The 15,234-nt window shown below is 51.1% G+C and overlaps 1 protein-coding gene across 4 annotated transcripts in view; it reads right to left on the reverse strand.

Moving 5' to 3' along the window:
* Positions 1 to 1,160: 1,160 nt before the first annotated feature.
* Positions 1,161 to 15,234, reverse strand: part of LOC115089199 (non-muscle caldesmon-like) — a 64,243-nt gene continuing 50,169 nt past the window's right edge. For 2 of the 4 annotated variants that reach the window (XM_029597249.1, XM_029597250.1), the window contains 3 exons: positions 10,128 to 10,208; positions 6,443 to 6,479; positions 1,161 to 2,147 (listed from right to left, as the gene is read on the reverse strand). In XM_029597249.1, coding sequence (XP_029453109.1) covers positions 2,119 to 2,147; positions 6,443 to 6,479; positions 10,128 to 10,208 — 147 coding nt within the window. In that variant the 3' untranslated portion in view covers positions 1,161 to 2,118. Of the gene's footprint in view, positions 2,148 to 6,442; positions 6,480 to 10,127; positions 10,209 to 11,690; positions 11,809 to 15,234 lie in introns of those variants that run through there. The other 2 variants (XR_003856026.1, XR_003856025.1) reach the window with 2 other exon arrangements.

The following is a 15,234-nucleotide window of genomic DNA, read 5'->3' on the forward strand; positions in this document are numbered from 1 at the left end:
ATTACACATTGCTGCAGTGGTTTGTTTAAAATTAACAGAACCTTTGGTCATGCACCCCCACTCCCAACTTACCTACTGATGGCAGCTCCAGCACCGCTCTCCCTTTGGCAGTACAGGCTCTCTCTCCCTCTGGGCCTCTTGCTGGTGGGATTTTGCCGCCCCACAAAAGTTTGGCAGTCTAGGCAACTGCCTAGCTGGCCAAACGGAAGCAGCGGCCCTGCCCTTCCTGCAGCAATACTCAGCGAAGTCCTGGCAGCAGCACTGTTAGCCAGCCTAGCAGGTGGTGGCTAGGACCCCTCCTCCCTATCCCCAGCCTGCAACAAATGTTGGCCAAGCTTGCTTCAGAACGGACTCCAGTCTGAACAAAACCGAGCAAAACGTGTGGATGGAAATATTCCATTTATTGTGGTTGCACTTCCAGAATACACCGTTTTAAACAATTCAGGTTTGTTTTTTTTTAATGCAGCTATGGACTGTAATTGAACTATTCAAAGTGTTTATAAAAATGGCAGCTTTCCACCAACACAGAGAATGCATTTGCATGATAAGATGTAAACCATGTTACTTACTGCTGAAGCTGTGCAGCTAATCTTTGGAATGAAATGCATTGGTTCAGGACGGGGGGAGGGGGGGGGCGGATTCCATTCTTTTATATTGGTTTTCTTTTCAAATCAGGCAAGCTATAAGGTATCCCCCCCCCCCCCCCCCCCCCCCCCACCAACTCCATTAAAAAAATAATACCCACAGGAAGAAACTCTCTCCAGCTACCAGGATACTTCTGGTGAGATTGCATTTCGGGGATTTTGCTTGCTTGGTCCCCCCATCCCTCCACACACCCCCCCCCCCCCCCCAAGGAAGAAAACTGCTCGAGTAGCAAGACCAGTTCCTTGAAAGCTTTCCACGACGCTGTCAGAATGCGCAGTGCGAACCCACGACTCCCGGCTCGTTCAGCTCTCCGTGATGTGGCACCAGCGAATTCTTAAAAATGCCGCCTCTCCTTTGCGATTAAAGTCAAGCGCAGGCGATGAGTTTGCTTTATTTACAAGGAAGCCTGCCGGTAACCTCAAACTTCCATTCCCAGTCCTTTCCTGACAGGATTCAGCAGAACCGGAAAGACGCTACAACACTATCTCGGTCTCGTTTTGGGTTATTTGTCTATATAAATTAACTACAGTGTTTTATACAAAGGCTGAACTACTAGGACTTTCGTATCTGTTTTTTTTAAAACAATTTTTGTTTATACACATGATCCTCTTATTTGAATTTTGTTTTTATGTGCCATGTTACTAGCCGTTTCTCGGCACAGAAGCTGGGGGAGAACTTGAATACTGATCTTGCCACAATTCTGAGTCCTTGATAGAGAGAGAAGGGTGATGTGTGTCATCAACAGCAGCAGAAAAAAAAAAAAAAGCTGTGATACTGGCGAATATGTATGTTTATTATTACTAAGTATAATATCCCTTGAACATCGTAAAGCGTGCCATAAAAGCTAAGCTTCATAAAGCTATGTGTGTATGCGCTGTATTCTAAGTGACAGGAAACAATGATAAGGAAATCAGTACCACGGTCAGCAAACTTAATCCTACGCAGGCCGTCTTTCTTCAGCGGAATGACCCGACTGGTATTTGGGGCCCCACCACAGAAGATGGTGCCAGCAGTGGCATCCTCTCTCACGTGCGTCAAATCGACTTGGCCCGTTCTTCCATGCCTATCCTAAAGTGCAGAAAGATCACGGGTTTGTGTTCTCAAGCCCAAAAACCTTGGCTTTCTAGTGAATAGTGCACACTTCCCTGGGCCATCCGGCGCCCGGAGACGCTGTCCTAACCCGATTTGTTATGACTTTTTATCAGTAGGATGGATTTTCTTTCACAGCATGGGGTTTCTCTGGAGATATGGGGCTTGTGCAAAGGCAGTACTTCTCTCATGAACGTCTAAGACTTGTGAATATTAAATACAGTGCTAATATACATGGGTTTTTTAAAAAATGGGATAATGCAAAAAAAAAAAAAAAAAATTAAAATAAAAATGAACAAACAGCACATTTTGGTAATGAAACATAAATATAAAAGGACACTTTAGCACTTGAAGACGGGTTTGGTCCAACGTCATAGTCGCATCTTAGGGTTCTTTCTCATATTGTCTCAAACCTGCCGGGAAAAAATGGAAACGATTTAGGCCTTAGGAACCAGGTGAGATTCTATCCTGACCATTTGCAGTGCCACAGACGAGACAGTCAAAGCCGACCCAATTGCCTGCAGCTCTGGTTTCCAGCTGACCCGGGGTCCACACATCCCAGTTTTGCCCTAGGGCGTCTCAGGACTCGTCTCTCCTTTCCTAGAGAAATTGCAAGAACAAAGTCCAGAGATGCCGAGTGTGGGAGGGGAAAATAATCAAGACTGGATCAGCTTGCTGGGAGGGAACCCTGGGTCAGGCGAGCACCCTCCTGAATAGTCAAACCTTAAGCATCCTGTGCAGATAAAGTTCAGTCACGTATGTTCCCCCTCCCTCTATTACATTTTCCTTGCAAACAGACAGCATGGCCTGGCCTATCCTGAGAACCTAACACGGCGCAATGTTAATGCAGAGCATGCAAGCAGCAGCAAATCCTCACGAGTATGGCCCTGTATGCAAAGCGTTCTCCTGCAACGCTCTGCCACCCACGTTAATTTGCTACGTAAGATTTAGAGGCCCCCAGCAGTAATGACTTCAGCATTAACATTGTGACATGGTTATTTCTAGCCAATAGCGTGCACTGCCAGAGGCCCTCCCCTGCCTGTGCTTTGCGCGAGACGAGAGAGGCTGGGATGCGTTAGCTGACCTGGTGCTGGGTACTCCCCTGCTAGAACTCAAAAGCATGGATGGGCAAAGCCTTGGGGACAGGTGCAGATGGAAGGGGAAGGAGTGGCTTTCAGAGAGCGGAGGGTTTCAGATGGAAGGAGCCTTATTATATATGCTCCATCACTTCCGTATTGCTATCTCGTGGGAATTGGTCAATCCCACACATTAAAACGTGGCTGAGTGACCCTGCGGTGCTGTTTGAAAGTGGCTGTGCTACCTCTCACCCCTCTTGCTTTCTGCGTTGGGAACACAGGCCTGGCTGCCAGGAAGCAGCAATCGGTGGGCAGGGAAGTTGTAGAGAAGTTGTTTGAATGCATTTCGTTACGTGATACTAAAGTCTTACTAAAAAAAAAAAAGTGACTCTTTTAGGCAGGAATGGGGAACCGGGCACCTGCAGGCTAAGCTGGCTTTTACTGTTAATAATAATCTGGATTTATGCCGTCTTTCATCTAAATGGGATGTTAGTTAAGCTGCTGTGGGGTGGGGAAGGCTGCCCTAATGCCACATTTCTTATCAAAATAACTTTTATTGCAAGTGGCATTCCAAACTCATGAAACGTGTTACAAGGTGTTACAGGTAAACCGTTTCTTAATTTCTATAAACCCTGCAAAATCTCTTCCTCCCCCTCCCCCCCAATCTATTCCTTCAGATTCATAACTCATCCAGCCCCCCTCAAGGCGAGCTCCATCCACCGCCTGGCCCGGCACATTCACACCTTCCCTTCCATACATCTCACACACCAAAGCACACCTGTGGGGCCACGAGCGGAGCCCATCCCGCTATCGGCCAAGAGGAGAACAGACTCAGTGGGCTGCAAATGGAGCCCATCCTGCTCGAAGATTTGTACCAGCAGGGACGCGGGTGAAGCCCATCTAGTGCACAGCAGAAGAGAGAGGCCAGGGAGAGCTGGGAGTGGAGCCCATATGCCCGCAGAAGGAAGAAGGAGAGGCCCAGACCAAGAAAGCCTGCAAGTCAGAGAGACTGGAAGAGTGCATGTGTGAGTGTGTATATGTGTGTGGTGGGTGTATGCGAGGGAGTGTGTGTGAGAGGGAGTGTGTGTGGGGGGTGTATGAAAGGGAGTGTGTGAGTGTGTGTGTGTGTGTATGAGAGGGAGTGTGTGTGTGTATAAGAACATAAGAAATTGCCATGCTGGGTCAGACCAAGGGTCCATCAAGCCCAGCATCCTGTTTCCAACAGAGGCCAAACCAGGCCACAAGAACCTGACAATTACCCAAACACCAAGAAGATCTCATGCTACTGATGCAATTAATAGCAGTAGTAGGAGTGTGTGAGTATGAGAGGGAGTGTGTGAGTGTTTGTGTGTGGGGTGTATGAGAGTGTGTGTGTGTGAATGAGAGGGAGTGTGTGAGTGTTTGTGTGTGTGTATGAGAGGGAATGTGTGAGTGTTTGTGTGTAGGGTGTATGAGAGGGAGTCTGTGTGGTGTATGCAAGGGAGTGTGTGTGTATGGGGGGGGGGTTGTATGAGAGGGACTGTGTGTGTGAGGGGGTATATGAGAGAAAGGAGAAAGTTTGTGCACAACAGCCTCTGCTCCCCACTCCATCAGCTAATCCACGTCAATCTCAGGGCATCTGGAAATCAAGGGTTCTCACTGGCCGTTAATATTTGATAGAACATTTTTATGAATTTAATTACTGGATGTCATTCTATTTGTCTGCTTGTATGGTTCTACTGTTATTGATGTTTTATATTTCTTCATTTTGTTGTTATTTGTTGAAGAATGGCAGCGTTTTTGTTTGCACATTTTTAATTTTTACTTTAGGGTCTCTATTTGCTGAGGTTTTGTCTGTGTTCTGCTAGCGGGGAGTTTCTGGGTCGGGTTCTGTAGCAGCTGGGCTTGTTCTGTTTTCTAACGGGAGCTGTATTGATGTCTTAGGGCCTGGTGTAATATTTACAGCCTTTTCATAGGTAGGGTTGTTACTATTTGAGGGCTGGCAGTTAGTGCTGTTTTGGTATGGGAGGTTTACTATATTGTAATTCTCGGCTTTGAGTGCAAAACCTTCTCCCAGCATGCATTACAATAGCTCTCATACCATATGGATTCCAAGTGGGGGTTTTTTTTCACCTTTTAGCAGGGTTTCCTGGTTGACATACAGAGGGGCGGATATTAAAGGGGTTACACGCGTAACCCTTTAAATCCCCTCCTGCTCACGCCGAGCCTATTTTGCATAGGGCCCGGCGACGCACGCAAGCCCCGGGACTTGAAAAAGGGGGTGGGGAATGGGCGGGGCCGGAGCCTCCAGCACAGCGGCCATTTGCTGCTGACCCGGGATCGCTGGCCGGACGTTGGTCGGCACGTGCAACCTACGCCTGCCCAGAAGCAGGCGCAACTTCTAAGTTAAAGGTAAGGGGGGGGTTTTAGGTAGGGCTGGGGGGTGGGTTAGGGAAGGGAAGGAAGGGGAAGGTGGGGGCCGAAGGAAAGTTCCCTCTGAGGCCGCTCCGAACGGAGGAAGGCTGCGCGTCTCGGCACGCGCAAGGTGACCCCGGATTTTATAACATGTGCGCGCAGCTGCGCGCACATGTTATAAAATTGGGCGTAGATTTGTGCGCGCCGGGTTGCGTGCACAAATCTACGCCTGCGCCTAAATCTTAAAATCCGGCCCAGTATGTATATTATATTTACATGCACCACTGTGATACATTTATCTTATAAAACTATACTCTGAATGTCCTTTTTCATGTAAAATAGTATTATTATTATAAATGCATCATTTTTATTTGTGTGTTTGGGCTGGGGGGGGGAGGAGAGGGTGCAAAGCAGGTGGTTCGTGCCAAATCCCCCCTTGCACTGTCACAGTCACGACTACACTAAACGGAGTAAGAGGTAGTTTTGGATGAAAGCTCAGGGCCTTGCACCCCAGTCCTGCCGCACCAATAACCACAAAAATCAAACCGCTGCCCAAGAAGAGAGCTTAGTAATGGCGAGGACAGCGAAGCGAGCAGGGCACTTCCACAACTGCTCTGGGGATTGGTTTTCTCATCTTGATTTTACCAGCCAGCAACGGGCGTTAACGTTGATGAATAGGGGAGACTCTTCCTGGCAATTAATGCCCTGGGGTGGAGGGGGCGGTAGGAATTTAGGGCTCCAGTCAATGCCGCAGGAATAATGCCCCAAAGCATGAATGGCAGCCGACGCCCTAAGATGTTCTTCTGAGTGTCTCAGAATAAAGCCAAAACTGTAAATGACTGTGGTCGCTGAAACAGGTTTTACTGGCGGGAAATGAACCTTTGTAGAGCAGGGCATTAACACAGACACCAAGCAGACGCCAATGCTTTACATACCAAGCGGCCAATGCTCGCTGCTACTCGTCCGGCTAAGTCGGGCAGCGGCAGGATTTCAAAATCCCCCCCATGAGATATCCGGCTGGATAAAACTTAAGACGGATAACTTGGAGGCATTCCAGGCTGGAATTAAGTGAATCCAGCTAGCTCCGATATTTCCGGCTAACACTGCCGTGCCGCAGAGCAATCCTAAAAGTTATGCAGATATCTTTAAGACAGCTGCAGTGCCTCCCCACTCCCATTAAAGACGGCCGGGTAAGGGCCCATGCATACTGCAGGGGAACTGACCAGTGAGTTGCTTACCATTGGTAGCCGCCTTGTTTTTCCCCACAGCTGCCACCTGAATTAAGAAATACACATAGAAAAGTCATCAGTACCAAAGGCAGGAACATCCATTACAATAAACACAGCTGTAAAGGATCCACAGAGTTCACACAAATCAAGAGAAAAACTGTTGTTTTGTTTTTTTTAAATTAATAACCGAGAAATAATTGCTTGATCCAAACACGATAGACGCCCAGAAGGGACAAGCAGAAGTTAACAGGCAACCGGAGGGTGAGCTGTTCCACCTGCTGGAGACAGACAAATACTGAAGGACTGCAGGGTAGGCTCTGTCCTCATAGAGGATACCCTTTCAGTTTCTCTCTGTCTCCCTCTGCTGGAAAGGAGGCTCAACCCACAGTCTGGACTGATCCGGGTACGTACAGGGAATGAAGGGACGCATTCAAAAGTCGCTCTTTGTTCATCCATGGGGACCATCTCCAACATTTCCTGGATTAAAGGCAGAGGACCAGCATTCGCTGCTCTTGCCCAGGGCCACATCTGGCACAACTGGAAACACTTCTGCTCCTCCTTCCACCAGGGAAGCGACATTGCCAAGATTACGTTTCTTAGTGTGGGGGCCGTGGAGCAGCACGAGGGCTTAACCTCAAGGAAAAAACGGGGGAGGAGGCAAGCAGCCTGTCGTATCGTACCTCGTGTTTGTGGCAAAACCTGGCAACCCCTGCCATGGGTTATCCACGTCCGGGCAGATGCTATTGTACTTAGATTACCTATATGTTCCGGGTAATAACGGGTTATTTACTGCTGACCGTGAAGAATCTCTCAGCCTGGCTCATTCAAACATTGTTTGGATAAAATGTTCCCCCTGATGATGCACCGTACACGCTGAGACGAGAGCTTTCTAACGAAGGGTTGCTTTGTCCGGGGATCTTGGGGCGTTCTTTGGGAGAGTAGACGTGAGCTCTGCTGGGCCTGCCGGGAAGCTGTTAGTTATATAAATCCATGGCAAAAGGCAAAGGATGCCATTACAGGACATGACAAAGCGTTCATTGATCAGAGAGGGTCCTTATTTCTGACAGTCGCGCGTCCTGTGTGAATACAGCATTGTGTTTCAAAGGGGGCTGTGAAAGGACGGGGGGATTTGTGAGTGGCTGGTTTTGGGAAACCGTTTGCATCACCTGGAACTCCGAGCACTGCGATACTGCAAGAGCCAGCAGTGGTTAAGCACTGGCAGTGCACCGAGTGGTCAGGCAGCGTCATCTGCTGAGGGGCTGCACCGAGACCAGCCGAGTGGCCTCCACCCCAGGCTTCTCCTGTGGGCACGGCGAAACCCCCTGGGGCCTTCCAAGCTTTTCAGGTCAGCCCTGCACCTCAAGCTGGGCGGATACTCCCCCCTCCAAACACCCCCCCCCCCCCCCCAGAAAGCCATAACGCTGAAAAAAAAAAAGATTAAAATCCACTTTTCTCATCTCGGATAACTCAATTTTTAAAAGATAGCCCTGAAGATGGAAGAAAGTTAAGAGCTAGTAGGGTCATTCATCAAAATGCATTGTGGCGTTAACGCCCGCGATAATGTGTTATCGCGGGCGATAGTTATGTTACCGCATGGCGCGAACGCAAACTGTTTCAAGGGGGCGGGATTGGGGAGGAGTTTGGGTGGGATTAATGAAGGACAATCTCTCTCAGAAAATTCCGGTCTGGGCACTATCCCAGGTCTGGGCACTATCGCAGGTCTGGGCCCTGTCCCAGGTCTGGGCACTATCCCAGGTCTGGGCACTATCCCAGGTCTGGGCACTGTCCCAGGTCTGGGCACTATCCCAGGTCTGGGCACTATCCCAGGTCTGGGCACTATCCCAGGTCTGAGCACTATCCCAGGTCTGGGCACTGTCCCAGGTCTGGGCCCTGTCCCAGGTCTGGGCACTATCCCAGGTCTGGGCACTATCCCAGGTCTGGGCACTATCCCAGGTCTGGGCACTATCGCAGGTCTGGGCACTATCCCAGGTCTGAGCACTATCGCAGGTCTGGGCACTATCCCAGGTCTGGGCACTATCCCAGGTCTGGGCACTATCGCAGGTCTGGGCACTATCCCAGGTCTGAGCACTATCGCAGGTCTGGGCACTATCCCAGGTCTGGGCACTATCCCAGGTCTGGGCACTATCCCAGGTCTGAGCACTGTCCCAGGTCTGGGCACTGTCCCAGGTCTGAGCACTATCGCAGGTCTGGGCACTATCCCAGGTCTGGGCACTATCCCAGGTCTGGGCACTATCGCAGGTCTGGGCACTATCCCAGGTCTGGGCACTATCCCAGGTCTGGGCACTATCCCAGGTCTGGGCACTATCCCAGGTCTGGGCACTATCCCAGGTCTGAGCACTATCGCAGGTCTGGGCACTATCCCAGGTCTGGGCACTATCCCAGGTCTGGGCACTGTCCCAGGTCTGAGCACTGTCCCAGGTCTGAGCACTATCCCAGGTCTGGGCACTATCCCAGGTCTGGGCCCTGTCCCAGGTCTGGGCACTATCGCAGGTCTGGGCACTGTCCCAGGTCTGGGCCCTGTCCCAGGTCTGGGCACTATCGCAGGTCTGGGCACTATCGCAGGTCTGAGCACTATCGCAGGTCTGGGCACTATCCCAGGTCTGGGCACTATCCCAGGTCTGAGCACTATCGCAGGTCTGGGCAGTATCCCAGGTCTGGGCACTATCGCAGGTCTGGGCACTATCGCAGGTCTGGGCACTATCCCAGGTCTGGGCACTATCCCAGGTCTGGGCACTGTCCCAGGTCTGGGCACTGTCCCAGGTCTGAGCACTATCGCAGGTCTGGGCACTATCCCAGGTCTGGGCACTATCGCAGGTCTGGGCACTATCGCAGGTCTGGGCACTATCCCAGGTCTGGGCACTATCCCAGGTCTGGGCACTATCCCAGGTCTGGGCACTGTCCCAGGTCTGAGCACTATCGCAGGTCTGGGCACTATCCCAGGTCTGGGCACTATCGCAGGTCTGGGCACTATCCCAGGTCTGGGCACTATCGCAGGTCTGGGCACTATCGCAGGTCTGGGCACTATCGCAGGTCTGAGCACTGTCCCAGGTCTGAGCACTATCCCAGGTCTGGGCACTATCCCAGGTCTGGGCACTATCCCAGGTCTGGGCACTATCCCAGGTCTGAGCACTATCCCAGGTCTGGGCACTATCCCAGGTCTGGGCACTATCCCAGGTCTGGGCACTATCCCAGGTCTGGGCACTATCCCAGGTCTGGGCACTATCCCAGGTCTGAGCACTATCCCAGGTCTGGGCACTATCCCAGGTCTGGGCACTATCCCAGGTCTGGGCACTATCCCAGGTCTGGGCACTATCCCAGGTCTGGGCACTATCCCAGGTCTGGGCACTATCCCAGGTCTGGGCACTATCCCAGGTCTGGGCACTATCCCAGGTCTGGGCACTATCCCAGGTCTGAGCACTATCCCAGGTCTGGGCACTATCCCAGGGCGCAAAAACCTTTAACGCAGTCCGCGATACGCTACCTATGCAAAGGGCTAGGTTAGAGCCCGGCGCGGTAAGTGTAAAATTATCATAAACACGCCCCTTTTTCTTACCGCGGGCATTATCCATGCAAAATTAGTGCATTTTGATGAATCTAGGGGTCAATTTGGGGAGTTGGGGGGGACGTCTCAGGCAGCGTTCGGCCCGTCGGGGTGATTTCGGTGTTGTTTTACCTTAGAAGGGGAGGCCGGCTTTTCACTCGACTGCTTTTCCCAGAGATTGCGCTTGCCGGACACATCCCCAGGCTTTAGATCCTGTGAAAAGAAAAGGTCGCGACATTTAAGAAAAAGCCGCTTGGTAATTATACTTTTATGCAGAAGGTAAAATTACTTACGGAAACCTTCCAGTTAAGGCTGAAGGCAGCGCGGCGTCCTGCTTTATGGTCTGGGCGAAAGGCCCCGGGCTAGGGAGGGGGCAGCTCAATTTCCTTTCGGCTCGCGATCGTAAATCTTGATCATTATCAGGCAGCGTTTTCGCGATCGCCATCTCAAATCCCCAAAATGCTATCCCGGGAGAACCGCGAGGAACGTTATTATCCGTGTCCAGGACCCCGACCCCCCCCCCCCCCCTCTCTTCCCGTCCCCTGCAGCTCCACGGCAAGTGACACGAAATATCCATCCCCCTGCCGAGGAGCTGGCGAGTGCCCGTGGAACCGAGGGAGCCCAGTGTGCGTGTGGAGGTCAGAGGACGCTACCCAGGCCCGTATCACACGAACGCGCGTTGCCCCCTCCCCACAATGAGCTCATCCGGACAGAGGTAGAAGAAAGAGAGCAGCAGTGCCTCAGGCTGCCTCCTCCTCCTCTGCTGCCTGGGACCAGACTCGAAATTAGGGGTGTTGGGGGGGGGGGGGGTAGGGGATTTAACCTGACACCCGCCGGTCCGTAGTGACCCCAGGATCCATACGCACTGCGCCACGCAGAGCGAATCAATCGGACTCCATGCCGTCTCAGGCCGTCCACGCTCCGGCGATTTACAACGAGCAAACGAGCTTTCTAATTCAGTTCTGCTATAACAAACCCCCCCTCTGTAACAACAGAAGGCATCGTCTTACAGAGAGGGACCCGGCTCTCTCTCCTCCTGGAATTCTCCCATTTTATGTCAAGGCACAAAGTCTCGAGCACGGCTAAACCCACCGGGCAGGTGAAGGAAACCCGGGCTCGTCCAGGACATGCGGCCGTGCTGGCTCCGGGTCATCCCCGCCCCATCCACAACTCCGTGAAAACCAAGCATCGGTGGCAGGGCTGCCAACTGGCTCCATTTCCTCACCACAGCTGCATCCAGTCCTGGCTTTCCCCCCACTGCATGCAGGGACTTGTAGTCCTGACTTTCCCCCCTCCCTCATTAATCCTGCAGTCCCCTCCATCTCGCAGGCTGGCACTAACGCACCTTCTAACTGTGGTCACGGTTCTCACTGGGGGTCTTGCAGCTCTGCCTCCTCAAGGCGGGACAGACAGGGAAAGGGAGACTGCGTGCGGCTGCCTGAGCAGTTAAATCGATGGGGGAAGGGTAAGCGATCCAATAACATAAAAAGGAGGGGGAGGGGGGGTGAGGACTCGCTATCTCAGGGTCAGGAAGTTTTCCCCGTTTAGATTTGACCAAGAAATTCGGACGTGCAGGTCCCTGCATGCAATGGCAGAAAACCAGGACTGGATTGACCCTGCCCTGAAAAAAAAAAACCAAACCAAAACATGGAGCCGGCTGGCAATCCTGGGATGAAAACCAAAAGAAGCATTTACCTGTGCAGCTAAGAACAGACCAAGCCCAACAGGAAGGAGAGGGCAGAGGCAGGGAGGGTCATCTAGAGGAGCTTTCCAGTCAAGCAGAGACGACAGAGAAGAAAAGGAGAGAGGCCTGCTAGAAGAGGTGGGAGATTCAGAAAGGAAAAGGCGTTAGACTTGACTTGCGCGCTGAGACGCCAAGGAAGAAAGCGAAAGACAGCACTGCAAGGCGGCTTCGAAAGTGAATAAGCAATAGTGATCAGGCTGAGGTACGCCGAGCGCGTGATGTGCAAGCTGCACGTCTGTAACTCTGCACAGCCACAGCGACTGCTGCAATGGGTCATTTTACTGCTCACGATAGAGTTGGGAACCACAAGAAGAAACAAACGGTCTCTGAAGCACCAGAGGACAAGTGAACTCCACTTCTTTCCAAAACCCAAAAGGAGTATATAAGTTAACGGATGCAGCAGAGTTTGCTTACCTGTAACAGGTGTTCTCTGAGGGCAGCAGGATGTTCAGTCCTCACAGGTGGGTGACATCATCAGATGGAGCCCCGACACGGAAAACTTACGTCAAGGTTTCTAGAAGTTTGACTTGCCACACTGAGCTCGCGTTCAGGCGGGTCCCCTCTGCAGTCTTATACCATAAAAATTAGACATAAAGCAAAAAAACAGAAGAAATCCAACTCCGCAGGGTGGTGGGCAGGTTTCATGAGGATTAAGATTCTGCTGTCCTCGGAGAACACCTGTTACAGGTAAGCAAGTCTGCTTTCTCCAAGGACAAGCAGGATGGTAGTCCTCACACATGGGTGAATCTCTAGCTACAGGCTGCTCCCCAAGACAAAAAAGGGGACCAACAGACACCCAACCAGGTACCGAAAGGCACAACCCTGGTGCTGTTGGTAACAGACAGGGAGACGTCCTAGGCAGGAGGGAGTTGGGTTCTACACCTCAAACATATTCCGAAATGCAGATTGGCCATTTCTCTCCGGACAGTAGTGAGATGTGAACGTGCGGCGAGAACTCCACAACGCAGCCTTGCAGATCTCCCTCCATGGGAACTACTTTGCAAGAGGGGTCATGTAGTGGCTCTCACAGAATGAGCCACGACATGACCCCCAAGATACAGTCCCGCCTGGGCATAACAGAAGGAGATGCAATCTGCTAGCCAATTGGATCAAAAGAAACAAAAAGTTGGATGGACTGTCTATGGGCTTCTGTTCGCTTGCAGTCCAAACTGTGCAGGGCTCATTCTCCTTGGTGCGAATGGGGCCTGGGAAAGAATATTGGCAGGGCCATGGACTGGTTAAGATGGAAATCCGTCACCACTTTAGGCAGGATCTTAGGTTGCATACGCAAGACCATCCTGTCATGATAAAATTTAGTGTAAGGTGGATAAGTCACTAAGGCCTGGAGCTCGCTGACACTGCGCACTGAAGTGACCGCCACCAAAAATATGACCTTCCAGGTCAGGTACTTCAGGTCACAGCTGCGCAGCAGCTCAAAAGGAGCTTTCATCAGCTGAACTAACATCACGTTGAGATCCCAAGACACAGCGGGAGGCCTTAGAGGAGGCTTCAATTGAAGCAGGCCCTGCATGAAATGTACAACTATAGGCTGTACAGAGATGGGTATCTACAAGCCTTCCACTAGAAGAGACATCTGAGGGAGATATGATAGAGGTCAATAAAATAACGAGTTGAATGGAACAATTAAACATTAATCAGTTGTTTACTCTTTCGAAAAATACAAAGATCAGGGGACACGCAATAAAGTTACTGGCTAATACATTTAAAACTAATAAGAGAACACATTTTTTTAATCTACACATAATTAAGCTCCGGATTTCATTGTCCACAGGATGTAGTGAATGCTATTAATATAGCTGTCTTTAAAAAAGGTTTGGACAAGTTCCTGAAGGAAAGGTCCATTAGCCATTATTAAAGAAGAGGTGCAGAAATCCACTGCTTATTCTTGGGATAAGCAGCTTAAAATCTGTCTAGCTCATGGGAACATGCCAGGTACCTATGACCTGGATTGGTCACTGATGGAAACAGGATACTGGGCTTGATGGACCTTTGGTCTGACCCAGTATGGCAAGTCTTATATAAGCCACCAGGACCCTAGACACATCTTCTGAAAGATCAACTGGTTGCAAAACTAACCTCTCAACATCCAGGCTGTGAGCGACAGGGCCTGGAAGTTGGGATGTCTCAACCTGCCTCAGGTCTTGGGTGACGAGATCTGAGGAAGTCCCAAGACTGATCGGCCTCCAAATTTCAAGAGAGCTTCGCTACTAAGGAAATCGGAGAATACGCATACAGAAAACCTTTGCCCCGATGCTGGGCAAGGGTGTCTGAGGCTGGTTAGCCATTTGAACTGTACAGGGAGCAGAACTGAGGCACCTTCCTGTTGCAATAGGACGTGAAGAGATCCATGTCCAGGCTCCCCCAGAGCAGAAGATCCGATCTGCAACCCCTTGGTCCAGAGACCACTCGTGGGGTCTGCAGGCATGACTCAGTCTGTCCGCTAACACATTCTCCGCTCCAGCCAGGTACATGGCCCTGAACACCATCCCATGGGACAAGGCCCATGACCAGATCTGGACCGCTTCCTGACACAGCACATATGACACTGTACCTCTCTCTGCTTGTGGACATACCACATCGCCACTTGGTATTGGTTTGAATCAGGACAACTTTGTTGGACAGCCAATCTCTGAAAGCCCAAGTATGTACTTGATCACCCAGAGCTCCAGGAAATTGATTTGGCAACAGCATTCCTGGGCAGACCGGAGACCCTGGGTACTCAACCCATCTACATGAGCTCCCCAGCCCAGGGTGGATGCATCCGTGGTTAGGACAATTTGGGTAGAAGGAGTTTGTAAAGAGATCTCCTGATCCAGATTTGAAAGTTCCAGCCACCAAGATAAGGAGTCCAGGAGGGGTGAGGTGACTTGCATGTGATCCTGGACCTTCTGCGTGGCCTGGAGCCACTGCAACCTCAGGGTCCAATGAGCTCTAGGCATGTAGAATCGTGTCAAGGGAGTGACGTGAATGGTTATGGCCATATGGCCTAACAACCTCAACATGTGCCAGACTGACACTTACTGGCTCTGCTGACTCTCTGCTGCGACAATCATCAAGATGATGGCCCTTTGACTAGGCAAGAAGTCCTTGGCCTGAGCTGTGTCTAGCAGGGCTCCTATGAAGTCCAATGGAAGTGACGGGCTGAAACGGACTTCGGGTAGTTGATGACGAACCCTAGTGACTCCAACACCCAGATGTTCAAACACATGGACTTGATGGCCCCTGCCTGAGAAGTGCTTTTGACCAACCAATCATCCAGATAAGGGAAAACATGTACCCCCAGCCTGCGGAAGTGCGCCGCCACCATGACCAAGTATTTTGTAAAGACATGTGGGGCTGACGCGAGCCCCGATATTGGAAGTGCTGTTTTCCCACCACAAATCTGATACTTCCAGTGACTTGAAAAGATCTCAATGTGGGTGTACACATCCTTCAGATCGAGGGAGCATAGCCAATCCCCTTTCTGAAAAAGGG

This window comes from Rhinatrema bivittatum, chromosome 4 (assembly GCF_901001135.1).
Source record: "Rhinatrema bivittatum chromosome 4, aRhiBiv1.1, whole genome shotgun sequence".
NCBI classification, from domain to species: domain Eukaryota; kingdom Metazoa; phylum Chordata; class Amphibia; order Gymnophiona; family Rhinatrematidae; genus Rhinatrema; species Rhinatrema bivittatum.